The 27,592-nt window shown below is 47.9% G+C and overlaps 1 protein-coding gene across 4 annotated transcripts; it reads left to right on the forward strand.

The window, feature by feature from the left end:
- Nucleotides 1-530: 530 nt before the first annotated feature.
- Nucleotides 531-21,845, forward strand: ADRB3 (adrenoceptor beta 3). Of its 4 annotated transcripts, none has more exons than XM_035139829.3 (3): nucleotides 531-2,679; nucleotides 12,176-12,245; nucleotides 17,781-21,845. In XM_035139829.3, exons 1-2 carry the CDS (start codon nucleotides 1,358-1,360, stop codon nucleotides 12,216-12,218), a joined length of 1,365 nt encoding a protein of 454 aa, XP_034995720.1. In that variant the 5' UTR covers nucleotides 531-1,357; the 3' UTR covers nucleotides 12,219-12,245; nucleotides 17,781-21,845. The 4 variants fall into 4 exon arrangements, with proteins under 4 accessions (XP_034995720.1, XP_034995721.1, XP_088513751.1 ...); XM_035139830.3 differs by having other exon boundaries at nucleotides 12,179-12,245; XM_088657625.1 differs by lacking the exon at nucleotides 12,176-12,245.
- The last annotated feature ends 5,747 nt before the right edge of the window (nucleotides 21,846-27,592 follow it).

Raw genomic sequence — 27,592 nt, forward strand, 5'->3', positions numbered from 1 at the left:
TCTGTGAAACGCCGCAGTTCCACGCTCAGCCTCTGGGGACACCCTTGATTCGCTCAATTCAGGCATCCCCAAACTTCGGCCCTCCGCTCCAGATGTTTTGGACTACAATTCGCATCATCCCTGACCACTGATCCTGTTAGCTAGGGATCATGGGAGTTGTAGGCCAAAACATCTGGAGGGCCGCAGTTTGGGGATGCTTGGCTCAGCTACTCACCAGCGCCCAACAACCTCGCCATCGCTCTGACCGTCGCTGGTACCCGGGGGTCCGTCCGTTTCTCTCCCACAGGGAGTCCCTACCCTCGCCCCCCTGCTTTTTAATTTGTGTGCGCTAAAATGTCCCCATCCTCACTGGTGGGACGTGGGAGCAACCAGGTCAAAGGGGAGGAGGGGTGGGCGATGTGGTGGTGGGAAGGGCTGGAGATGGGCAGTGAAAAGTGGCTCTGCCCCGCAGCTCCGGAAGGGGTGATCCCGGGGGAGCGATTCGTGGAAGCGAGGGGCTGGCGGGGAGAAAGAGAAACTGGGGGGTCAATCCGTTTGCTTTACCTTTACAGTATGAGGATGTGTAGGACTATAGCTGGCAGACACACAACCACCCGCCCCAGCGTCATCTCATCGTTCCAGCGGTCTGTAACCCGCGAGTCTTACAAGGAAGAGCCAAGAATAGATGGCAAATCTGCGGCCCTCCAGAGGCTGTTGAACTACCACCAGCGCCAGCCAGCATGTCCAGTGGTCAGGGATGGTGGGAGCGTGTAGTCCAACAACCCTGAGAGGGCCAAAAATCTGCTTCCCGGCCCATTCCTGAATTCTAGAAGGTTTGTAAAGCACTATCTATACCGAGAGGAGCCTAGAATAATGCGAGGGAAATGCAATTTCTTCGCACGTGGGGCAACGCGTTGCATCTATATCAGTGCAACTTAAATTTGAAAAGTACTGGGGTGGGGGTTGATCTCTGCAGTGGGAGAGGCGGCTTTGTAAAAGAAAAACCACCCTAGACGTCAGCGCCGCTCGCTCTCCTTCCCGCAGCAGGCTCGGGGTGGGGTAAGGCGGAGATGCAGGAGAGCTCTGCCGGGGCGTGTCCCGTCTCTCCCTCCAGGCTCCCTGCGCCTTTAAGGACTCCTCCTCTCAGCAATCCCCACCGAAGGGGAGGGAGCCGTCCCTGCCGAGGCGCCTTCCGTCTCCCCAGGAGCATGGGCTGGGCTGCCGAGCCAGACGCAGCGGGCCAGCAGTGTCCGACGCGCGCGGAGCCCGCTCTCCCTGCGCGACAGTGGCGGAGCGCGGGCTCGTCGAACTAAAGCCGTCGAGGGGCTGCCTCGAGCTAGGCGCGCCGAGCTTTGCTCCCGTCGCCGTCTTAGCCGCGATGGCTCCTCCTTGGCCGCCCAACGGGACGTGGCTGGGGGCAGCGAGCGCGGCGCCGTCGGGCAACTGCAGCAACGGCTCCGGGGCGGCGGGCAGCCTCGGCCGGCAGGGGGCGTTGGGCGCCGCTCTCAGCCTGGCCGTGCTAGTGACGGTGGCGGGCAACCTGCTCGTGGTGGTGGCCATCGCCAAGACGCCGCGCCTGCAGACCATGACCAACGTATTCATCACGTCGCTGGCGTGCGCCGACCTCATCATGGGCTTGCTAGTGGTGCCCCCGGGGGCCACGCTGGTGCTGAGCGGCCGCTGGCCCTTCGGCACCACGGGCTGCGAGCTGTGGACCTCGCTGGACGTGCTGTGCGTGACGGCCAGCATAGAGACCCTGTGCGCCATCGCTGTGGACCGCTACCTGGCCGTGACGGCGCCGCTGCAGTACGAGGCGCTGGTGACTAAGGGCCGCGCGCGCGGCGTCGTGTGCCTCGTGTGGGCCGTAGCCGCCTTCATCTCCTTCCTGCCCATCATGAACCACTGGTGGCGCGACGGCGCGGACGAGGAGGCGCTGCGCTGCTACGAGGACCCTCAGTGCTGCGACTTCGTCACCAACATGCCCTACGCCATCCTGTCGTCCATCATCTCGTTCTACGTGCCGCTGCTGGTCATGCTCTTCGTCTACGCGAGGGTCTTCGCCGTGGCCACCCGGCAGCTGCACGCCATCGAGAAGGACAAGGGCAGGTTCCTCCAAGACGCCGCCAAGGGCTCCCGTCGCAGGAGACCCTCCCGGCTCCTGCTGGCCATCAAGGAGCACAAGGCGCTCAAGACCTTGGGCCTCATCATGGGCATCTTCACCCTCTGCTGGCTGCCGTTCTTCGTGGCCAACATCCTCAAGGTCTTCGCCAGGACGCTCATCCCCGACCAGCTGTTCCGCTTCTTCAACTGGCTGGGCTACGCCAACTCGGCCTTCAACCCCATCATCTACTGCCGCAGCCCCGACTTCAGGTGCGCCTTCCAGAAGCTCCTGTGCCGCCCCAGGAGCGCCGATCGCCGCCTCCACGCTGTCTCCAAGGACCTGCGCCGCTGCCCCTGCGCCTTCAGCCCCCGGGCCCCGTCCGAGAAGGAGGGCGAGCCGATCGCCAAGGGAGCCAGAGAGGACGACGACGAGGAGGACGAAGACGTGGGCTCCAGCAGCGCCAGCAGCCGCTCCAGCAGCAGGACTGGCGAAACGAAGCTATTGTACCTCGCCAGCAATGGGCACGGTTGCGCACAGCGCCCCCTGCGGGAAGCCCAACTTCAAGGCACGCAGATCACTTTGTGCCCGCAGCTGGAAGAGTAGGTGTCAGGAAAGTGTCCGTGGGGTGCTGAGGGAGGGGTGTGTTGAAGATGTAGGGTAAGGTTCCTCCACCTAGTCTCTGCCAGACGTTGTTGGACTACAACTCCCATCACCCCAGCCCATTGGCCATACTGGCAAGTGCTGATGGGAGTTGTAGCCCATAACATCTGGTCTACAGCAATTGGGGGAGGGGTAAATATTGTGCTCCTCTTGTTTTCCAACAGTGTGCCACAAGGTGGTGTGGGAGGGGACTGAAAAGGGAAGGAATCACATGTTGCAATCCTATGGATGTTTACTTGGAAGTAAGTCCTAGTATGTTCAATGAGGCTTGCTCCTTAATTAGCGTGTCTTAGATTGCACCCATCATACTGGGACTGGTGCCCAGAAGGCTACATCATGGACTGATTACCCAAAGGACTGATTACTCTGAAGACTTACAGCAGGTGTAGAGAACCTTTGGACCTCCATATGTTGTTGGACCACAACTCCCATCAGCCCCAGCAGGCAGGACCAATGGCCAATGGCCAAGGATGATGGGAGTTGCAGTGAAATCTGGTGGGCCAAAGGTTCCTCACGCTTGCCTCAGAGTTTTATGCTTTCCTTGAAGAAGGTATCAAATTTAATCTAGCATTTCTTCTGGTTAAAGAAGTCAGGCCTCAGGTGATGGGAAACTCTGCTGGAAAGCAGTCAGAGTAGACAGTCTGGAACTATGGGGACAAGTGATCTGAGTGGGTATAAGGAAGCTTCCTATGCTATTTCTCTACTGCAGCATTTCAAAGAGCTGCACACTTGAAGGAAGGGCTATGACCTTATGGTAAAACATGCTTTGCATGCAGAAGGTTTTAGGTTCAATCCCACGATAGCCACTGTCAGCCCATGTAGACTATACTGATCTAAATGGACCCATGACCTGATTTGGGATAAGGCAGCTTCCTCAGACCCTCTGCCATGCTTTCTTTCATTGTCAGTTCCCCCAATTTTTCTTTTTGGTCCTGCGGTTTTCAAACATCATTGTGTTTGTGTGTGTGTGTGTGTGTGTAGGGCTCCTTCATTTGTTTCTCTTTCCGCAGAGATAATTGAATCGTAGGAAGTTGCCCCACATTCAGAAATTGCAGGATTTTCCTCCTGAATATTCTGAATATTCATGTTCAGAAAGATCAGGACCCAAATGCTCCCAGCCCATGAAGGTTGGGGGTCCCAAATTTGTCTAGCTAACAATGGGGATGCTATCAGCCTGTCTGCATTTGCTATATGCGTGGTGTAGGAGAATGGATTAGGCAGGAGCCGGTGAAAAGCTGGACTGGGGGCATCTGATCCTGTGATGAGTGTTTTTGCCATGGTAGGTGCTGTGCACAGTATAAATAGCCCCTGGCTTCAGGGAGTTATAAGCGCAGCCAAGACTGTGAAAGGGAGCTAGTGCAAGAGTAGGAATGAGGGATGGCGAGGAACCATGTCTGGGGTCACAGCTGAAGGCACAAGCTGTGTACTCATTATCATTACTCTGGCTCCAGTGTGCTCTCACCACTGGTGTTTGAAGCCGTGTACACATGGCATTGGCCACAACCCACACCTATCTTGGACTTACTTGAGAAATACTGGTGTTTGATGTGTTTTCCCTTAAACCAGATCACTTTGCAGTTAAGCTGAGGTGTGTACATTTGAGATAGCTGGTAGACATCTGCAGATGACAGCCTCCTGAATTGGAATTGTTGGGAGGGGGGGGCTTGCAACCAACAGGTAGTATGCACTGGGTGAAGACACCCCCCTCCCTCTCTGATGGGTACAGCAACATGCAAATTGTGACTTGAAATGCAGCCCCGGGTGGGGGCGGCCGTCATGTTTCGTTTTAAGTCTCCAATGTGTAGACAGCCACAGTGAGACAATGCTGGTTTATATAGTTGGGGGGTCTCCTTGTTTTAATCTTACTGAAACTTTCCAGTACTTTCCATTCTTTGGCTGTTGTGCTGCAAGTTCCCGTATATTAAAAAAAACGGAAAAGTTCAGTGCATGTAAAATTCAACATCCCAAAGAAAATCTGGTTGGAGGGGAGGGGAAATGACACCACCTTAGGAAAAAAAAACTAGGCGGCTTACTCTATACGTTGCACAGAATGTATGTATAGGAGCCCCAGCCATTTTTGTTAAATAAAGTACAGAAAGTTGAGGGGGGGGGGAGAATCTGGAGCAGAGACAGAGGTGGGCGTAGGGGAGCCCAACTGGTTCACTCACACTAGGCGCCAGGCAGAGAGGTTGCTGCTGGAACAATGAGTTAGAATGGAAGGTGAGGGGTGGGGGTACCAAATTTTGGTGCTGCACAGGATGCCACTGAAATTTGAAAGGCCAAAGTCTGTCACTGGCAGAGAAGTGGTATGCGTCTATGCATGGCTGTGTGGCCTCGATCCTTCTCCCACTCCTCTTTTTCTACTCCAACTTGCGCCCCCTACAGAATTCCAAATGCATGTTGTTAGATTTTCAAATGTAATATCATTTCACTTTGGGCATAACCACCCATCTTTTTACCCTACAACTTTCCCCCAGGAAAACCTGTGGTTTAGCACTGATTCAGAACAAATGGCAATCAGGTTTTTCTCAGGTTGCCATTTGTTCCGATTTAGCACTAAAGAGTGGAGTTTTTTTAGGGGGATTATCATCATAATTATTATCATTTAGATATATATACCACCCTATATCAAAATACCCTAGGGCGGTGTACAATATTAAGAATGTATTTTACAGAGCATAAGAAAAACAATACAGAGCATTATAATAGGCAGTGCACTAATAAAATCACCGTAACAGGATAGCATCAGGGCAAAGGCAGAACCACTTGGATCCATGCCTAGAAAATGTGGGACAAACAGAAAACTGCTTGGACCCATACTTTCTAAGCACAAGTCAAGCGGAAGTGTGGACGAGCCCCTCAACAAGAGCTTGAGCATGTCAACTTAATTAAGCAAATTATGATTGCAAGAGTGTGCCCCATTTCACTGTGGTGCATAAACTCATCTCCCAGCTCACAGAGCCAACTTTACCAGCTTCTGGAAATCACAAGTGAGAAGACTTTTGCTGTGCTCAGGTCTTGCTTGCAGGCTTCCTACCAGCATCTGGTTGGCCACTATGAGAGCAGGATGCTGAACTAGATGGGCCTTTGGTGACGGTCCAGTAGGTCTCTTACTGTGTTGTGCTCGGCTTTGGATACTATACAGCAGGAGCCATGTAAGTCTTCCTCAACATGATGCGGTTGGCTGATGTAGATTGAGTTGCTATGCAACTTATCTTGCAGCTGCGGTCATTTTCGAAGGCAAAAGTTCACACATCTGTGTTTTAAATACAGATGAGGTAGTTCCTCACCCCCTGCTGTGTTTGGGGAAACAGAGTGGATATAGTCTATGACAGCTTCCAGTCTTTGCTCTCCCTCAGGTCCTCTTCTTTCATTGCCAGGGACAAATTAAGAGGATGCAATGTGCAAAATCCACCATCCATCTCAGCTTCCGGTGAGAACAAGTCTCTGCATCTTGGTTGCTCACCCCAGGCAACTTCTACTTGGCCCACTCATGTGGCAAATGGTATAGATGCCTTTGGCCCCATGTCACCCAAGACACTAAAACACATGTGGGGAGACAGCAGCCTCTAGATGCTGTTGGACTCCAGCTCCCATCAGTCCCAGCCAATGTAACTAATGGTCAGGGATGATGGGTACTGAAGTCCAACAATACCTGGGGGCGGGGCACAGGCTCCTCATTCCTGGGCTAAAGAGTGCCTATGCCTCTTATTTGCGGCATGTTTCAATCTCGCTAATGTGCGATGAGGGCACATTGCGTGGAAGACCAAGCAATTATACCACTTCAAACAGCCATAGATCCCACCCCCAAATACTGGGAGCTGTAGTTTGTTAAGGGTGTTGAGAGTTGCTAGGAGACTCCAATTCCTCCTGCAGAGCTTCAGTTCCCAGAGTTCCCAAAGAATAGGGAATGACTTTGAAACCACCCTGAGAACTGGACTAATTTATTAGGGCTTGTCTTCTGTTTCTAGGAAGCACCAATGTTTCAGGGTGAACATTGACATGTGTAAAGGGGCATTCTAACTACAGCATATTTGTGAAGAGTCATGATGTGGCTGTGGCTCCCTGGCAACTCATATTCACGGGTTCGTAGAAGGCGGCTTTATCTGTCCGTCTAATCCAAGTGTGACTAACTTTTAGCCCTCCAAATGTTGTTTGGCTAAAGCTCCTCATCAGCTCCAGCATGCATGGCCAATAGCCAGGGGTGACTGGAGTTGTAGTTTTGCAACATCTGGAGGGCTACAGGTTCACCACACCTGATCTAACCCAATCTAGCCAACGTGGTGCCCACCAGTTGTCACTGAGCTATAACATCCACCATCCCTGACCATTAGCCGTATTGGCTGGGGCTGATGGGAGTTGCAGTCCAAGAGCATCTGCATGGATACCAGTTTGTCTACCTCTGATCTAGTCCCATATTATCTAGTCTGACTGGCAGTAGCTCTCTGGGGATTCAGACACAGAAAAGCCTTTCCCATTGCCTGCGACTGATCTCCTTATAACTAGGGATACTTTCCAGAGATTAGGAACATTGGGAGCTGCCTTATATAGAGTCAGTCAATTTGCCCATCCAGCTCAGTATTTTCTAAATATCTACGCTGTCTGGCAGTGGCTCTCTTTCAGGTTTCAGACAAGGCTCTTTCCCAGAACTACCTGGAGATGTTGGGGATTGAACCTGGGAGCTTCTACATGCAAAGGACATGCCCTAGTTCTGAGCTACCGTATAATCCTTTCCCAACCGTTAAGACATGGGAGAAGCTGAGTCAGATCATTGATTCAGGATTGTCCACCCTGACTGGAAGCGGCTCTCCAGATTTCCACACGGGTCTTTTACAGCCCTATCAGTAGGTGTCAGGTATTGAACCTGGGACCTTCTACATGCAAAGCAGATGCTCTACCACTGAGCTATGCCTCTTCATCAGTTTAACCATATAAGTTAACCAGACTTGGGACTTCCCTATCAAGATTCTAAGACATTTAACTGGTAGTATTATTTAGATCGCATAGGCTGGACTGGGTTTTTTGTTCTTAAAGTTGGAGCTGGATTTTAAAGTGAGGGCTGCTGTAAGTTTGAGCTCTTAACCTGATGTCCCAGGACTTTTTGCACATGCTCTTCCACTGAGCCATGGCCCTTCCTACATCTCAGAGTGAAGTGTGACTCAGCCCAAATATATCTCAGCAGGCAAAGCTTCCTTTGGTCCAAACTATACATTTCACACAAATGTCAACAGGAGAAGCCAGCTCATGTTGGGGTGGGGTGAACTGGTGAGAGGAGGACCCTGAGGAACATAGGAAGCTGCCTTATACTGAGTGAGACCCTTGGTCCATTGAGCCCACCATTGTCAGGCAGCAGCATCTCCAGGGATCTCTCCCATCCCTACGTGAGAGATGCCGGGGGTTGAACCAGAGTCCTTCCAGGTGCAAAGCAGATGCTCTACCACCGAGCTACAGCCCTTCCCCATCTCCACCCTCTGCAGGATCTCCCCCCACCCCAGGGCTTCAAATGTGTGTTTGTCCTGGTCAGCCTCTCAAAGAGCACATACACATAGCATGACAATGTGCATTCAGTGCTGGGTGCAACTGCTTTTTGGGGGTGCTATACACATGACATCATCCCCAAGTCATCCCTGGCCCACACTACTTGCCAATCTAAAGTGCATTCTGCTGGGCTGGGTATAATTCATTTTGAGGCAGAGGCAGAGGGCCTTCTCGGTGGTGGCGCCTGCCCTGTGGAACGCCCTCCCAACAGATGTCAAAGAGGAAAACAACTACCAGACTTTTAGAAGACATCTGAAGGCAGCCCTGTTCAGGGAGGCTTTTAATGTTTAATAGATTATTGTGTTTTAATTTTCTGTTGGAAGCCGCCCAGAGTGGCTGGGGAAACCCAGCCAGATGGGCGGGGTATAAACAATACATTATTATTATTATTATTATTATTATTATTATTATTATTATTATGCCAGTAATGTACTTCTTGAGCACTTGCTGCCTGGCTGTGTACTATACAGAGAGAACTTCCTTGGGTTGCTTATACTTACCAGTCCCCTTCAAAATAGAACACAGTACAGAAACTCTGCATACCAATATAGTATATCAACACACCAAATTCTAGCTCCTCTCTTTTGAAAGGTTGGGGGAAATGATTTATTTTTTAAAAAAGGACTGTGGAAGCACTAATTGAGAGGTGGAAATTGCACACAAGTGCGAAAATGTGCCCACCTGCGTGTACAGATGACACAGAAGTAGCTGCTGCTTTAGATTAGGTTATTGTGCAAAGGTGGATTTACTTGCTAGCCACTATATGCAAGGGCGGCCTGTGAAAAAATGTCATTGGTGTGTTTTACACATGTGCACAGCCTAAATGGTTTCTTCAGCAAAAGGAGGATCTTGGCATACATGAACTGAGAACTTATTTATTGCTTTTTGATTTGATTTTTATCCTGGCATTTTTTAAAAAGTGAACAGCTGCATTTTTTTCTCAAGATTTCCTGCCTCTACCCCCCCCCCACTTACCCTCCCCCTCCCTATCTGTGCCCATTTACAGATTGGGCATAAATTACAGAATAGCTTCCATTACATCCAGTGTCCATATAAAATGTCAAAAATAGGCCTATAGGACATCTCGGCGTACTAAAGCCTGCAAATAAGATATTAAGAATAGCATTACTAATAAAGAGAGAAACAAAAGCACATTCCGTTCTTAACACTGCACTGAGCTTGCTTCTTAGATTCTTTTAGAATATCTTTAAATGTATCTTCTTCCTGGAGTCTGAAATATCAGCCCCATTTGTAAGCAGAAAGTTCCAATAGGTCTCAAAGCCAGGGTTCAACAGTGGGGACAGTCAGCGTCTTTCAGTTTTATAGGATGATAGGCTTTGGCCACCAATGTGGACTGTGCCCTCATCTCTTCAACGGCCAGCTCTGGTTTGAGGCAAACATGCCCCCACGAAAGGGCGCATGTCCTTAATTTCTAATGATTCCTCTCATACCATGTTGCATGCTGTTTGAAAGCTGGAAAAACAAGATGTAAATAATGGGTTGTTTTTCTAGTGCTAGCCCTAATCAGAGTAGACCCATTGCAGTTAATGGACAAGACTAATGTACTGTAGGATCATTAATTTCAGTGGGTCTGTTCTGCGTAGAACTTAGTTGGCTACATTGCACTGTCACAAGCACTTGCATTTATTCCTTTATTTCATTTTACATCCTTCCTTTCTTCAGTGAAACCGGAGAAGTTCCCAGAAGGTCTTTTGTCTAGATCAGGGGATGGAGAACTTCACGCCCTGAGACCAGCTATGGCCCTCCAAGCCTCTCTTATCTGGCCCTCATTGCTCCCCTTACACCACACAACCCTCCTGGGCCACAATCCTCAGAGGCCCTGCTTTGCACCCCAAGTGTTTTTGCCTGGCTGGAGCATGTCTTTGATCTCTGATAATGACTCTGGATGGAGACTAGAGATGGCTGTATAGGATCTAAACTATCAAAGGTACAATGTACACCTGTTGCTCCATCCACTTTTGCCTCTGGCCTTGCCCACTGTCGGTGTGGCCCCCAGAAGGCTGGAAGATCCCCCCACTTCAAACCATTTAGCTTTAGCTGTTAGCCTATATAGAGCGAGTTGGAAGAGACCACGAGGGTTATCTGGTCCAACTCCCTCCAAAAGGAGGAACCTTTTGCCCAACGTGGGGCTTGAACCCACAATCCTGAGATTAAGTCTCATGCTCTACTGCCTGAGTATCCCCTCACCCCAACACACACACTTCAAGTGAGTCAGACAATTGACCTCCGGAGCTTAATACTGTCCTTTCTGAATGGAAGAGCTGACATCCTCTGTCTGGAAATGTCAAGGTTTAAACCCAAGGCATGCAAAGTATGTACTCTGCCTCTGAACTAGGGGTCTCCACAGCAACATCTTCAACCCATTACACTATTTTCCCCAACTTTCCCAGCACTTACAGTTACATTCTTTCCCTCACCCCCTCATGCCTCCATATAGATGGCCATATGCATTTCGTTCTTGTGGTTGGGTATTTTTGCATCAATCTCATGCTGTCTTCTTGCCCAGACTTCTAAGTTTGATCTCATTTTCTGGGATTAACAGGGTGAGGGGGCTGAGTTGCAGGTGAGATCATGAAGCAAGCCATGCGTATATTTTTCTAAAAGGAGTCACTGTCAGCCACTGAAAGAGGGTACCTACATGAATGGATGCATGCATCCAGGTGCAGTGGTACCCAACCTGAAAAAGTGGGCTGGGCTGGTGCAATGTAACAAATCTAATGTAATAAGGGTCTCCTGGATCAGGCCAATGGTCCACCTAGTCCGGCATCCTGCTCTCACAGTGGCCAACCAGATTTATTCATTTAACAAAATGTTAATGGGGATAGCTCAGTCAGAAGTGCATGAGACTCTAAATTTCAGGGTTGTGGGTTCAAGCCCCACATTGGGCAAAATATTCCTGCATTTCAGGGGGTTGGACTAGATGACACTCGTGGCCCCTTCCAACTCTGCAGTTCTATGATTCTATATACTTCTTGAATACAATCAACCCTCTAAGTGGTATAAGCAGGCACTGAGTGCAACAGTATTCTCCCCACCTGTGTGATCTCCAGAAGCTGGTATTCAGAGGTGTACTGCCTCCCAACTGTGGATGTGGAACATAGTTGTCCTGGCTAGTAGCCATTGCTAGATTTATCCTCCATGAATTTGTCTAAGCCTCCATGTTCCTGGAAGGAAATTCCGTAGTTTAACTATGTGCTTTGTGAAGAGGTACTTTCTTTTGTGTTTCCTGAATCTTTCAGCATTCAGCTCCACTGGTTGTCCCCAAGTTCTAATCTGCTCATCTTCTGCATGACAAGCCCTTCAGACATGCATCTTCCTTACATGAATACCAGCAACACATTGAATAAAACTTGCCAGTTTTTAGACACACCCCTCAGAGGGGCCCATTTCAGCTTATCTTAATTAATTTCAGAAGACTTTTTATGGGTAGCAATGTGGGGCAGTGGTTAGAACGCTGGACCAGGACTTGGGAGGACAGGATTCCTACCCCTACTCAGCTATGAAGCTCACTAGGTGACCTTGGGCTAGTCAAGACTGAGACAGCCGAACCTACCTCACAAGGTGGTTGCGAGGATAAAATGGGGAGGGCCGCCTTCACCTGCATGGGGGAAAGGTTGGATACTGTGTATACGTAATAATAAAAGAAATACAATATGAAACGTGCCAATGACAGACTAAACAGAGGATGAGAGAGAGAACACTTTGAGGATTTGCTCCACGGGCAAATCTGCTCTGGTCAGATGCAACTGGTGCTTTAAAACACCTGCTTCCAACAAGACCCAGTTCTCAATGCTGTGAAAGATTGGCTAAGAAAAAACCTGACTGGTAAATTAAACTGTTTTCATTCTTGTTGCCTTTTTCCTTTTTTAAAAAAAGAAGATTTCCCACCAAAGAAGTGACAGATTGTCCTAGAATGTGAGAGAAGAAAGAAGCCAAAGAGAATGCAGTGAGTATCCCTTTGAAACTAAATATGCAGGCTGTTTGATAGATTCTGCATTTGAACGCAGACTCAGCTGCCTTTGCTTTGGTAGCTTCCAGGATAGATTATTACAATCTGCTATACATGGGACTGCCTTAGAAGATTGTTCAGGATGACATGTTCTGTTTGCTGGTGCTCCAAGGATGCAGTGGTGGCAGAAAAATTGCTGTTGGGCCAATAGTGGGTATAACCTGTATTTCAGAAGTGAGAAACCTCCTGCCCAGGAACCCAGTTTGGCCTGTTTGCTTGTTAACATTTTGCTGTCTATGTCAAGCTGGATTTTCGGTTTCGTGTTCTAACTGGATATATTATGTGGTGTTATATTGTACAGTCGTACCTTGGTTTTTGAACAGCTTAGGTCTCGAATGTTTTGGCTCCTGAATGTCACAAATCCGGAAGTGAGTGTTGCAGTTTGCGAACTATTTTTGGAAGCCAACCATCCGACGGGGCTTCTGATTGGCTGCAGGAGCTTCCTGCAGCCAATCAGAAGCTGCATTTTGGTTTTCAAACATTTTAGAAGTCAAATGGACTTCCTGAATGGATTCCATTCAACTTCCAAGGTATGACTGTATTTGGGTTTGCATTTTGACTGATACAGTGAGCAGCTTTGTGGAACATGGGCTCCGAAAGCATATTATAAATCTTCTAAAGGAATAAAAATTAACACCACCACTAGGAAATTTAGGGGCAAACTGCCTTACAGGGAGGTTCCATCTAGTCTTCATGGATAGACCTCTCCTCATGCATTAATTTGCTTATGCCCATTCTGCTCCCTTCATTAAGAGCGTAATGGTCCAGTGCAGATGTTCAAAGATTCACACAACTGGAATCACGTGATAGGAAAAAACGGGGTGCACCAGTTTTTCCTTCTTCCTGCATTGTGTCACTGCTGCCCAGCCCTGCCCAGCTTCACTCACTGCGGAGCAAAGATTGGAAACCAGGAATCCACTAAGTCCATTTTGCATAGTACTGTCTACATCAGGGCTGGGGGCTGAATGCAACCCTCTGGGCTCTGTCTGGACCTCCCCAGGTAGCACCCTTCACTGGATCTGCTTTGCACCACCCATGAGTGTTTTCACCTCATTGGGATGTGTCCTTGAGCCCAGAGCTTTTTTAAAAAAAATAGACAAAAATGCCACACTTTTAACATGGGGGTGGGAGAGTTGCTGGCACTGTGTACCCTGGACTACCCCCAGAAAAGAAGCCCTGCTTGAGCCCTAGATGAAGGATAGAGAAGTGTGTTTGTGTGTGTGTAGGCTACTGTTCAAAGGTGGTATCTGCATTCATGACTCTGGCCACTTTTGTCTCTGGCTCCACCCACCACTGGCATGCAGTTCTGAGATCGCTGCCCAGAAGGAACTGTGGTCCTTGGGCTGAAAAAGAGAATAGGAGCGTAGAATGGCAGAACCGTCATCTAGATTCTAGTCCATCCCCCTGCAATGCAATAACCTTTTGCCCAATGTGGGGCTTGAACCCACAACCCTGAGATTAAGAGTCTCATGCTCTACCAACTGGGCTATGAAGATCCTCATGGCTGCTCTGAGTAGCAGCAGCCCTCTGGGTGTTTCTTTGTCCCATAACTACCTGGAGAAGATGGAGATGGAACCTGGGACCTCCTGCATAGAAGAGCTAATGCTCTCCCTTTCAGCTCCAGCCCTTCAGCTGAGGAAGCAGGATTCCAAATCCCTCTCTAGGTGATCTGATACCATGTACAGTTAACACTCTGAGTTGGAGGGCAGCTGGGCAAAATGAGGAGCCTCCTGTGCTTTTCAGAACCCTATTTCCCCCCCCCAGGGTTCTGAATCATGCCCCCGTTCATTTGAAGAGGCTCAATGGCTTCTAGGCAAGCTCTTTTAGTCATGCTTTACGATGCAGATATTGGAGATGAATGGACAAAGCTGTCTTAGTTAGACCATTAGTCCATCTAGCTCAGTATTGCTTACCCTGACTGGCAGCATATCTCCAGTGTTGAGTAGGGGGGGTCTCCCACAGTCCTACTGGAGGTTTAACCTGGGTTCTTCTGCATGCAAAACAAATGTTCTCCAAGCTATGCCCTTTCCCCATCCTTGGTTTAACCATGCAAATTAATCAGACCAGGGGGCTTTTCTTTCAAGAATTCAAGAAATTCAACCAGTCGTATTCTTTAGACAGTAGGAGAAACAACCACAGCACAATCACCGAACCTTCAAGAGAGACAAACAGGCTGGACGGGGTTTTTTAAAAAATAAAGTTGGAGCTGGATGGATGTTTGGGCTGCTGGGACATGGATAGCGCCTGTGGGTTAAACCACTGAGCCTAGGGCTTGCCGATCAGAAGGTTGGCGGTTTGAATCCCTGCGACGGGGTGAGCTCCCGTTGCTCGGTCCCTGCTCCTTCCAAGCTAGCAGTTCAAAAGCACGTAAAAGTGCAAGTAGATAAATAGGTACCGCCCCGGCAGGAAGGTAAACGGCGTTTCCATGTGCTGCTCTGGTTCGCCAGAAGCGGCTTAGTCATGCTGGCCACATGACCCAGAAGCTGTCTGCGGACAAACACCAGCTCCCTTGGCCTATAGAGTGAGATGAGTGCGCATTCCCAGAGTCGTTCGCAACTGGATCTAATGGTCAGGTGTACCTTTCAGCCTGAGTTTACCTTTAAGCCTGAGTTCTTAATCTAATGCTTTGGTGACTGCATGTGGATGTTGGACTGGACAAGAAGGCAGTCCAGAGGCAGGGATCATAATTGTAGGGAAAACATCAGAAGCGCTTTCTGTCGCCAAGCTTACCTAGAGAATTTTATCTTTCCTGCTTACACTCGTAATCTTCTTAGTGCTCCCAGGATCCAAATGCCATATTTGGAATTTGGAAGGCATATCTGATTTTGTTCTATGTCTGAAGCTTTTAATTTAAGTTGCTTTGGTGCTTTGTTTGTAGAGAGTGACTAATAAGTATTATTATTAGTTGTTATTATTATTTCAGTTGATATCCTGCAGTTCCTCCCAAAGGAACCCAGGGTGACAAAAACATTAACAACAACAGCAATCTAAAAGCATTCTAAAAATAGTGATCCCGGGGTTGACAGGAAGAGTGTTTCTCAGCCATTAAATGCCTGGAAGGTTTTCACATTCCTCCTGAGAGAAGGAGACAGATGAACCTTGCCTGGGAGGGTTTTCCACAAACAGGGAACTGCCACTGAAAAGGCCCTGTCAAAGGTCCCTGGGGACCAAGGAACGCCTTTTGCTGCTGCTGCTGCTGCTGCTGCTGCTGCTGGCGCCGCCGCCACCACCGCCACCATTTCACCAGCTGGTTGTGGAGATGGTTGATATTGGGGAAGCCACTGTTTTAGGTACTCTGCTCCCAAGTCATTTGTATGCCCATATTAACACTTTGAGTTGGACCCAGTACAGCCGCCCTGAGCCCGGCTCTCACTGGGGAGGGCGGGGTATAAATAAAAATTATTTATTATTAGTAGTAGTAGTAGTAGTAGTAACAGGGCTTCCCTCAAAGCATCCTGGTAACTGTAGTTTGGTGCTGGGAATGGTAGCTCTGCAGGGGGTAGACTACAGTTCCCAAGATTTTTTGGGGAAACGAATATGCTTTAAATGTATTTAAAATATTACTGACTTTCAGGATTTTATTTTATTTTTTTTAAAAATCCTGTTTACCCCAGTGTTTGATGGCTGAAAGACACTGTTACTAGCAACCCTGAGATCACTGTTTTTTTGTTTTGTTTTGTTTTAAATGTTTTATTATTGATGTGTTTTCTGCTCTGGGCTCCTTCAAAAGCAAGGGTGGGATATAAATTAAAATAATAATATGAATAAACCAGTGTTGTGGTTAGTTAGAGTTTCAGACCTGGACCTGGGAGAGCAAGGTTCAAGTTCCCATTCTTCCATGAAGATCACTGGGTGATCTCAGGCCAGTCACTGCCTCTCAACCTAACCTACCTCTCAGGGTTGTTGTGGAGATTAAATTGGGGGGGGGGAGAGAACCACAGATGCCCCCTGGAAGTACTTGGAGAAAATGACGGGGCATTAATGCAAGGAATAAAATAATAACTAGATGATAATTTTGTGGATTAATTTTGTGGGGTCACGAAGAGTCGGACACGACTAGATGACTAAACAACAACAATTTTGTGGATGTGCCCCATTCCCTTGTTGGGCAGAGGATTCTGAAGGGCACATTCAACTGAACAATGCATTGGGGGGGGGAACCCTTCAGACCTTCCCACTCAGTGGAAGGAGGTTAGGAGTCAGGGTAGAGCAGTAGTGGGTAGAATTTTGCGGTTGGGGACAGTGGCTCCCATCCTCATTGTGTGACTGCCTGCATCCACAGAACACATTTATTTAGAAGCCTCTTCACCAAAGAGCTCTCTAAGTGATGTCCAGCTAAAACTGTAGATCAAAGACAGCTAAAATCCACAGAATCATTAAAAAGGCAAATCTTCATAGCATATTTTCCCTTAAAGTGCAGATAAAAATAAGCCAAACCTTTTAAACCAACTTTGACACATGGGTGAGACAAGCCACCTGCCAGTTGCCTGGGAGCCTTATGTTCCAGCACCTTCTCTACCTTCCCCACACCTGATGCCATATATAAGATCAGGCCTGGGGAAGTAGGTATGGTTTCGGGGAGAAATGGCCTCGTGAATCAAATCCTCATCGGGTTATTTATATACAGTACTGCCGTTTTCCCAAGGCCCCCAAAGAGGTGAATAGATTAATACCCCCCAAAATACAATAAAAGTGCATCAACTAGAAACACAAAAATACAAAAGATAAATCTGGTAAACCAATGAATATAGAATAGGAAAAACCCAGGCGCACCATGAATCACACCTCGTGCATTTGTGAGTCGCATTCCTGCTCTCACCGCAAATGCCAACTGCCCATCACAAACCCTGTCCTCAACAATAGGGTTCTCCCTGGAAACAGCTGCAGCTATGGCAAAGTTCCTATGGTTGCTGCCTGTGAGCAGGCTTACCTGGCTCAGGTTCCCCAGCCCCTGGTCTAAAAGGAGATAGTGAGGGCGTCTGCCTGACATCAGTGAGCAGAGAGCTCCAAAGCACGAGTGACTCCTTGCCCGAATGGGATTCATGTATGCTGAGAAGCACATGATCTCTAGGCTTCTTGGTTTACTCGCTTTCATGGCTCTGCAGGTACAGGGGCAAGGGGCCAGCATTTTGCTGGAGTAAAACGTGTGTCGCCTTAGATTGCTTTTGCTTTCGTTGGCTTTATGCCTTGGCTTGGGACGGAAATGGTTTACGGTTTATTCCCCCCCCCCGGAGAGAAATCCACCAGGAGCTCTGAAGAACCAGTTAGGCAATCAATTCACACACACTTGCTTATTGATTCCCGCTCTGTGTGTTTGTTTGCCTTAATGAAACCTAAGCCTGGCTTGATTTGTCAATGACAGGCTAAATTGCTGTGTTGCATTAGGGCCTGTTGTTGTCTTTGATGGGAATTGACGTGCATCAGCAAACTGTTATTTCCCTTCTCATACTCCTTTTTCTTCTTTCTTTTCAGGACAGCAACACAAGCTTGGCTGGGAGGGGTCCGGCTCTCCTGATTGCCAAATAATTATAACTGACTACATCAGTGTTCAGAAAAGAAGGAGAAGGGAGGGAAAACTCCCCTTTAAAATTACCAGTTTGTTCCTTTTGTGTTCAATTTGGGGAATGGCTATCATGTGTTCCCCAGAGACAGTGAAGTTGCCGTCATCCAATAGGCAAACTCCAGAGGTGGGTATTTTGGTTGAGAAAGGACAGGAGTAGTTACTCTGGATCCCAGAATCATCAGCCATAATTTAACTTGCTAGTTAAATTACAAATCCTAGAAGCAATTCTGTCCCTTTAATACTGTTTCTCCACCCAAGATGCTCACTGCTGGTTTAACATGGAACTTACACTGAGGGAATACAAGTCCTCCATCCATAGTCCGGCTATAAGCCGCTTCTATGGGCGCCTACTTGACATGCATAGATGTCTATCTTTTTGATGCTGACTCAGGTATTTTGAAATGCACACACCATAATTCCCCTTCCCTCCAGCAGCCAGCCATTGTGAAGAAGGGACAACAACACTTTAAGCAAGTCATGATGGCTGGGTGAACCCTTAATGCAGTTTCATACTTACAACAGAGGCAGCGAAGGTGTATGCCTCCTGACATTGATGTAGTCCAACTTCCAGCAGCCATAGCAAGCACGGCCAATGGTCAGGGATGTTAGGAGTATTTGGAGGGCTCCAGGTTCTCTGCCGCTAATCTACCAATAGGCAAACGTAGCAAAGGAGGGGGTAGGGATATGGATTTTGTCATGATTGGTTTTGATAGTGATGGTCAAGGATCAAACAAGGGTGAATGTGGAATCATGCTTCAAGACAGCCATCTCCAACCCAGCACTCTCTAGATATTTTGGACTACAAGTCCCATCAACCCCAGCCAGTGGACAGAAAGGATGGGATCTGTAAAATAAAATATATGGAGGGCACTGTTTTAGGCACTGTTGTTCTTTGGTGATGGCAGAGAATTAACAGGGATGAGCTGTCTTATCACCACATTTCAGGGTTTCCAGCATTTCAGCTGGTTGTTTGATTTGCAGGTGCTAATGTTTATGGCAGTATGCCGTCAAAAGCTTCCCCTGCTGATTTTTAGGGGCTGAAACCTGTAAAGCAGGTGTAGGGAACCAGTGGTGAACTGTAACTCCCATCAGTCCTAGCCATTGCCCATGCTTGCTGGGGCTGATGGGAATTGCAGTTCAGCAACATCGAGGCTGTTTCCCACCTGCCTGGCTAGGCAGCAACCCTGCTATATCTCAATGGTAGAACACATGCTTTACCCACAGAGTGTCCCAAGGTTCTCCAGTTAAGCCATCAGGTGGCAGCTGGCAGCTGACCAATGCCAGAGACCCTGGAGAGGGACTGCTGGCCAGAGTAGACACAGCACTGGGCTAGATGGATCAATAGCCTTTGCTGAGAGAAGGCAGCTTATTAGGTTCATAGTCATTTCCAGAAACATTGCATCTGTTGGATTTCTCTCTCATGCAGTTTCGAAATCCCAGGGTGGGACTGATGAATGACAGTCTAGCTGCTGTGAATTTTTGTGCCCTATAATGCTGATCAATCCATCTATTTGTCTGGTCCAACTTCGACACTTTCACCATATAGCTGTGACTTCCAAGGGGTCAGATGCAATTCATCCAAGACTCTTCCAATCCAACAGATTTGCCTTCAAGAATCTATCCCATAAGGACTTATTCTCTCTCTCTCTCTCTCTCTCTCTCTCTCTCTCTCTCTCTCTCTCTCTCTCTGCCAGTTTCAGAGGAGAACAAGGATCCTCTTAGCAGAGCTTTGTCAAAGTCCCTTTTAGCTGTTTAGATGAGCAGGAAATCTTGGCACACATAGCTTGCCAGTCAGGAGCATGTGAAGCTGCTTCTGTTGACATTTCCTGATCTACACAACTGTTAAGAGTCCCATGAGTTCTGATGTCTCAAAGCAGTTGGCGGCATTTTAGAATGCGCTACAGAAGCTGCAGCAGCTATCAGTCAGTATAAATAAGGGACCAACAGGGCCGGCCCACCCAAGAGGCAGACTGATGTGGCTGCCATGGGTGCTGGAATGCCATGGGGCAGTGCCTGCATGGGCAACCCTACCCATCCCTGGAGAAGCAAGGAGAATTGGTGGCAGCGTCTGGCAGGATTTTGCCAGGAGCCACTGCAGCTGGGCAACCCCAGTATGTGAGATGACAGTGGCAAGGCATCTTCCCCCTTTGCCTCAGGCAGTGAGACAAGATAGGCAGCCCTGGGGACGAAGATGGACCAGTTGCTAGAAAATGCAAGAAGGGAGAGTGTTCTTGTGCTGAGGGCCTGCTTGTAGGTTTCCCACAGGCATCTGGTTGGCCACTGTGAGAACAGGATGCTGGACTTTGGGCCATTGGCCTGATCCAGCAGATTCTTCTCATGTTACGTCTGAAACAATCTATAGACTCTGATGCTTTGCACTAGTTCAGAAGTCACCAATTCAAATTAGAACTACAGACTCAAAATGCTTTTCTCCCCTAAAGTACATATACAAATTCCATAATTCATCTGAAAATGTAAAATGCCTGTGAAATAGGATTAGTCCAGATTGTAATTATTTTATCATTGGCATTTATTTCATATGAGTTTTGACAAATCTGAAACGTAGTGTGGATTCAGTTGAAAGGTGCAGAGATTGCAGTGAACGTCTTCCTTGGGAATTCATTTCCAGTTCTATTTATTAAAATGAATAAAAAGCCTACAGCCTAATTTAAATGGAGTTGGAATGGATCCTGTTTGAAATGTATGCCAATTTGCATTTCAAATGCTTGCAATTTAAATATCCATCCAAGTCCATGAATATTTATTTTTGATCCATGAAGATAATCAACTTTTTTTTACTGTCAGTCCTTCCTGGGCCAGAGAACAGCTCTGTAAAATCCCCAAAAGCAACCACAGAGGGAATGCCTCTTGTATTGAATTATCTACCTCAGAAGCCAGAGCTTTGGAGTTCTGCCAAAGTATTAGCTTCACATGCACTCTTCCTCCCTCCTTTTGGTTTTCATATTTTATAATATATTGGGGGGGGGAATTCATTAAAGCACTCTGTTAAACTATGATGCTATTTCTCTAGGTGGTGTCAAGGGTCAGCATGGTCAGGCCCACTGACAAACCTCCTGAACTGCTTCTCCTCTTCACCATTGCTTGTTCACCTGCCTCTCCTTCTGGCCCAAACAATGCTGGACAATAAGTGATGGAAATAAGGGTAGGCATCTTCAGATGCTGCTGGACTCCAGCTCCCATCCTCCCTGACCATTGACCATACTGGCTGGGGCCTGATGGGTACTTGGAGTCCAATAGGGTCAGGTTCTTTCCATTCTTGTTGTGGAGTACACAGACATGCCATGGAAAGTCCTATCTTGGGCGGGGGTACCTTTGCATACAGGTCCTCAGTGCTTACTACATACAGCTGCAATAGAAAAAAAAGGACTCCCTGCACTTGTCCTGCTTAGGTAGCAAGGAGAATTTTGGCAACTCCAGCTTAATTCTCACTCCTGCAGTTCTGTGGCACTAGAATGAGGGCTTGCTGAAATTCCCTGGTCCTCACCAACTAATAAGAACCGAAGGAGCGATGGTGGCTGGTGCCTGTTGGAGTGGAAGGCAGGGAGATCAACATTAGGTGGCGCCATAGCCAATGACAGGCACAGCTTTCGTCCCCGGCCTCCTCCCTGCTGCCTTCTACTGGGGCGGAAATGGCCAGCCAGTGACACCCACCAAATTGGTTGTACTGTATGTAAGAACACAGGTGGGTGGGAGCTGGCTGAGGGCAGTCTCAGACTGATGGTGCATTTGCCTTAATGGGCAAGCCGCTGAAGGAGGAGGAAGAGGAAATGTCCTCTGCTGTGCCTGGCCGTCTTATACCAACAGCATTTTGGATGGTGAATATAAATGTGTTTTAGTTACTGTACTTCTGCCCCACCTACCCTCCCCTTACCAGCAAAATGCCCATCAAAGAACTCTTTAACTATCAATGTATGTAAATTTTGTAAAAAATAAAAAATAAAAATGTGAAAACATTGCGAGTGTTGAGAAGTCTTATTTACAATCAGAAGCAGTCATGCTCACATTTCAGATCCTGGCTTTGAGGTTCATTGGCACTTTTGATAAGTCTTTTATAAGGGGCCCTTGGGATTAGAGCAGCGGTGGAAAGGATGTGTGGGTCTCTCGGGTTTTGGGTGAAATCTTGACCCCACAGATTAGGGCTCTGTGGGGTCATTTTGTGGGGTGCTGTGAAACGTGGAGTTTTCACCACTAAACATTGCGGGGGGGGCGACGCTTGTCCTTGTGTTCGGCACCACTTTGGAGTGAATCGGACAATGCTGTTTTATCAGCGAAGGGGTCAAGGGGTCATTTTGTGGAGTGCCTAAAACATTGGGTTTAGACCGTCAAATGTTGTAGGGCGACTTCTGCCAGCGTTTGGTTCCGCTTTGGAGTGAATCGGATGACACCAGGTTTTCAGCAAAATCTTGACCCCCCCCTGGGTTAGGGCGCTGTGAGGTTTTCACTGCCAAACATTAAAGGGGGCCTTTTCCTGGTGTTTGGCACTGGTTTGGAGTGAATCGGATTGGACGGCATCGGAATTTTGCCGAAATCCTGACCCTGAGATTAATAGACTTGTCACATGCTGACAGCTTCTAGGAGCCACAGGTGAGAACTGAGTGCAGGGTGGGGACCAAGGGTGGACAAACTACCCCAGAAGGAGCACAACATGCCCCCACCAGAGGCCTTAAAAGGTAAAGGAGCCCCCGACCATCAGGTCCAGTCGTGTCCGACTTGGGGGTTGCGGCGCTCATCTCACTCTATAGGCCAAGGGAGCCGGTGTTTGTCCGCAGCTTCCGGGCCATGTGGCCAGCATGACAAAGCTGCTTCTGGCGAACCAGAGCAGCGCACGGAAACGCCATTTACCTTCCCGCCGGAGCGGTCCCTATTTATCTACTTGCACTTTGATGTGCTTTTGAACTGCTAGGTTGGCAGGAGCAGGGACCGAGCAATGGGAGCTCACCCTGTTGCAGGGATTCGAACCGCCAACCTTTTGATCAGCAAGCCCTAGGCTCTGTGCTTTAACCCACAGCGCCACCTGAGGCCTTATCCCTCTCCTAATACCCCATACACTCACTGTGCATGGTTGTGTTTTGGTCACATTGTCAAGAACAAAGCCCTGCTGCCATCTGCTGGATACAGGTTTCTCTCCATGAAACCCAGGCTAACTGGTTGACTTAAAATGGACATGCATCCTTCAATCTATTCTGTGCCTCGAGTACTTTCATGAGTCATAAAATTAGCTGCAGTCTAGATGGGATGGCACAGTTAATGTATAAAAGCTGCAGGCATGAGCTAAAGCTGAACCTACATTTATTTCCCTCCCTGCAAATGGGTAATAGGCGATAAAGTCCTTAGAAATTTACACCATGTCAGATCATCAGTTGCTTCTCTAGCTAAAAAGGTTGCCAACTTTTTGATTGGTCCCTGCAACCATTTATTTAACTGCCATTTAATCTGCAGCAGTTAAGACAGGAACCAGGGAACTGTGATGCTCCAGATGTTGTACTCCCAACTCCCATCAGCCCCAGTCAGGAATGGTGGCAGTTGGGAGCCTAGCAACATCTTGAGGGCAAAACATTCTCACCCGTAATATTTACTGTGGTAGAGGGCAAGCTCTGATATGCCTTGGTATGACTAGAAAGGAACTCTGCACATGCTCAGAAGTGCTGGCATTCTTGAGTGTTCAAAACAGGTTCAAGTGGCATGCTGCATGTTCGTGGACATGTGTTGGGGGTTCCTTCCCCTGGAATGCACCTTGACATTCCCACCCACCAGCATTCCCACCTGGAGATGCCAGGGGTTGATTTCCTGCATGCAAAGCATCTGCCACTGAGCCGCTATGGTGGCGGCAGAATTTTAAAGACATGGGCATGTGAGGGGGTTGACAGGATCAGAACTCATTGGCTGTTCTGTGCTAAGGACTCCCTGAAATCTGATGATGGGACCAGGGAAGACTCTTTGCCAGATACTCTAGAGAAGCCATTGACAGTTGAGAGTAGATGACTGAACCAATAGCCTGAAGTGGTATACGACAACTTTTTCTCTCCGCTGTTCCTCCTTTTCCAAAAGGAAACACAAATCCTAGGTAACACACCTGGAACCCATGGAATATTGTGGTGGCGTGTATCAGTATTTGGGGGAAAGAGACAAAGTTTGTGTGTCTCCTACATCAGGCTTAATTTTAGCCCTTCAGAGGCTTTTAGCTTTTGTTTGGGCATGTCATTCTATAAGCTGCTTTTGTGAAAAGAATTAAGAATAGATGTATTGGAAATCTGAGTTTATAGCAATAATTATAGTAACAAAATGCATAATTAGAAAGACTTTAGAAAACCATCAGTCGAGGTTGAAGGAAGTCTTAGGCTGTGATAGCCAAAAATTTCAAAAGGATGTTTAAAAGGATGTCATGCTGGAAAATATGTATAAAAACTAATAACAAAATTATTTTTAAAAAACAATAATTTTAGCCCTTCAGGGGCTTTTAGCTTTTGTTCCACTTATTGGGCATGCCATTCTATAAGCTGCTTTTTTCTAACCTTACATATTCAAAAGTGGCGTACAGCTCATTGAAGAACCAGATACCATGAAACACGATGACTCTCATCATTAAATATACAGTGGTACCTCGGTTTATGAACACAATTGGTTCCAGAAGTCTGTTCATAAACTGAAGTGTTCATAAACTGAAGTGAACTTTCCCATTGAAAGTAATGGAAAGTGAATTAATCTGTTCCAGATGGGTCCACAGCGTTCGTAAACCGAAAATTCGTAAACCGAGGTGTTGATAAACCAAGGTTCCACTGTAGAGGCATTAGTAATGATTTCAAGCTGGCAAGAGTAAATTCTCAGAAAGGCACCTTCAATCCCGCCCACGGCCACCTGTTCTGTAGGGGAAGTCCTTGCCTGAACCTTGCCAAACTTTGGCCACTGGAGGCATCTAGCAATGGCAATGCTTATCACAGTGATGGGGAACCACCAGCCAGCCTGTGAACCAGATGCGACCCCTGGGGTCTCCCCATCAGGCCCAAGGCTCAGCTGCAATTATGCCTGTAAAATGCAGGGCAGCATGTTTGCCTGCTTTATCTGATTTGGGGCTTGGTCCAGCACTTCCAAGTGGATCTGATTTGGTTCTGAGCCCCAAACCAATTGGGAGAGTCATGCAGTCGGGGTGGCGGGAAAAGGAGCTGCATGAAGCTGCCTGTACACCTCTCTCTCCCTGCTCCCTGGTCCTCTCCATCAGACTGCCGCCCACATTTTGACAGTCCCAGATCAATCTGTGTGGACCCAGTGTGATTGGGAGAATACCTCAACTCAATACAGCCAACGCCTGGTTCAGTGCTGGATCCACTGGGCAGCCCCAGAAGAAACTCTTTTATTGTAGCCAACTTTTAAAATAAAAGGAGCCAGTGTGCCAGTTTCCAGCATCAGGTTCTTTTTACAAATGCCAGCCTTTGCTGTCATTGTGACATCACTTCCTGCTCTTGCTTCTATTCTCTCCACCAACATCCAACTTAACTGGCACAGAACTCTTTGTGCTGTTGAGTCCATTGGCTGCGCTCCCCAACTAAAGGCAGGCTCGCGCGCCCCCTTCTCTGCGCAACCCAGGACGTTTCTTTCTTCACTCCTCCTCCTCACCAGTTTGCCCAGAGCACTTTTTGTTAAGGGAAGGAGGCGATGCCTTTCAAAGGAGCACAATTGTGTTGCTGTTGGTTTTTCTACTTCGTCCTGCCTTGCAACTCCCTTTTCCAAGGCTATGGACCTGGGGACTATGGGGCGCCAGATGTGGACTATTCAAATGAAGCAGACTTCGGGGAGAGCAATTATGGTGAGGACGTGGAGCAGTATGGTCCTGAAGCTGCAGCAGAAAGTGCAGCTGAAGCACAAACACAAAAACAAGAACAAGCAGTAAGTTGTGTTCATTTATTTCACGTGTAGTTTATGCTCCTTCCCTAAGTGTAATTCAGGACCCTAAGTAGCGCATGATAAATAACATGGGAACATAGCAACCTGCCTGGCACTGAATCAGCCATGACTGGCAGCAGTTATCCAGGGTTTCAGACCGTTTCTTCTAGCCCTCCCTGGATATATGCTGGGGGTTGAATTTTGGATCTTCTGCAAGCAAAGCAGATGCTCTGCCACCAAGCTATGTCCCTTCCCTGAAGTTCCAATATCTGGGAATACCTCTTGAAAGGTGGCATATAGGTTAATTGAACCTTTTCCAGCTCAGGACTAACGTTTAACCCAAACGTGCATGTGGTTAATTACTTCTTAATTACAGTATTATTTTTATCATACATTTGTATAGTTGGTAGCACTGCTGTTGCAACTCACCTTGGATCAGGTCATGGCTGAGTACTGGGTTCCAACCCCTCAGTTGCAGACCAGTGCTTTAAAGCAAATGGTTAGTTTTAGGGGGAAATACTTTAGGTAAAATAAAAAGAGAATTCCTTGCAGTCCTAAATCTAGGTTTGGGGCAAGTACTCTTTGTGGAGGGACGCGGGTGACCACAGAACCCAGTGCTTGCCAATCACAAGGTCGGCGGTTCGAATCTCCGCAATGGGGTGAGCTCCCGTTGCTCGGTCCCTGCTCCTGCCAACCTAGCAGTTCGAAAGCACGAAGTTCAAGTAGATAAATAGGTACCACTCTAGAGTGAAGGTAAACGGTGTTTCCGTGCACTGCTCTGGTTTGCCAGAATGGGCTTAGTCATGTTGGCCACATGACCCGGAAGCTGTATGCCAGCTCCCTCAACCAGTAAAGCGAGATGAGCGCCACTACCCCAGAGTCGCCCGTGACTGGACCTAATGGTCAGGGGTCCCTTTACCTTTACCTTTTGCTCTTTGTTGAAAGAGGCCCAGCAGAGATTTAAAATCACAAAATATGCAGCAAAATAAAGCATGGAAAATATTTCTATCTTTAAAATATTCCTTTCTAAGTTGCTTCCAAAGCGCCCCCCCCCCCACTTCCCTGAGCATAGAAAGAAACCACATGTTTGGTAAGTTAAAAACGATTTACTTACAAACTTTTCAAAGGTCAGATTCATGTGCTTTTCCATATAGCAGCAAGGAAAGACAGGCAGTAAAACTTAGGTTAGTTCCAAAATGGTAAATATTTCTAAATTATTTGTATAGAAACATAAAGATGGCTTGCCTAAGCTTGGACCTTCTTACTGGAAGCTTTCACATGGTGGAAGAGAGAAAGAACAGAATTGGGTAGCCCTTCCTCCCAAGCTAAGGGGGCCTTACCTAGCTAAGCCAGGCAGGATAGCTTACTCTGTGGTCTTAACCCCTTCATGCATTAATTAGAGTTAAGCATGTTGGTTACATGAAGCTGATTTATCCCACACCAATGACCTGGACTAAGTTGTCTTACCTACCAAGGACCCCAGGTGGAGCTCAGCCTTTATTATGGCACACCTAGGCCCAGCTTGGTGCCTTCCAGATATTTTGGACCTCAGCTGGCTGGGGAAGGCTGTTGCAGCGTTTGAAAATGGCATATGAAAGACCGTGCCACCTATTTTTTAAGCATACCTCACTGCTTCATCATTGAGTTTTCAAGGTGGCTGTTCCCTCGTGGGCAGCCTTCTGTGAGCTGCATGCTAGTGGTGGGTGGGGCCAGAGGCAAGAAGTGGGTGGAGCAACAGATGGCGACTCTTAATGGTTTTCCTGTTAGCTACAATGCTCACAGTTTAAGGACACATTCCAGCCAGGCAAAAGCTCTTGTGAGG

This window comes from Zootoca vivipara, chromosome 14 (genome assembly GCF_965207765.1).
Source record: "Zootoca vivipara chromosome 14, rZooViv2.hap1.1, whole genome shotgun sequence".
NCBI lineage: Eukaryota > Metazoa > Chordata > Lepidosauria > Squamata > Lacertidae > Zootoca > Zootoca vivipara.

Bases quoted from the DNA above. Each gene is read 5' to 3' on its own strand.
- ADRB3 (XM_035139829.3), top strand. From the start codon at position 1,358: ATGGCTCCTCCTTGGCCGCCCAACGGGACGTGGCTGGGGGCAGCGAGC. The intron at 2,680-12,175 runs GTAGGTGTCAGG...TTTTAAAAAAAG, and splicing joins TTGTGCCCGCAGCTGGAAGA to AAGATTTCCCACCAAAGAAG.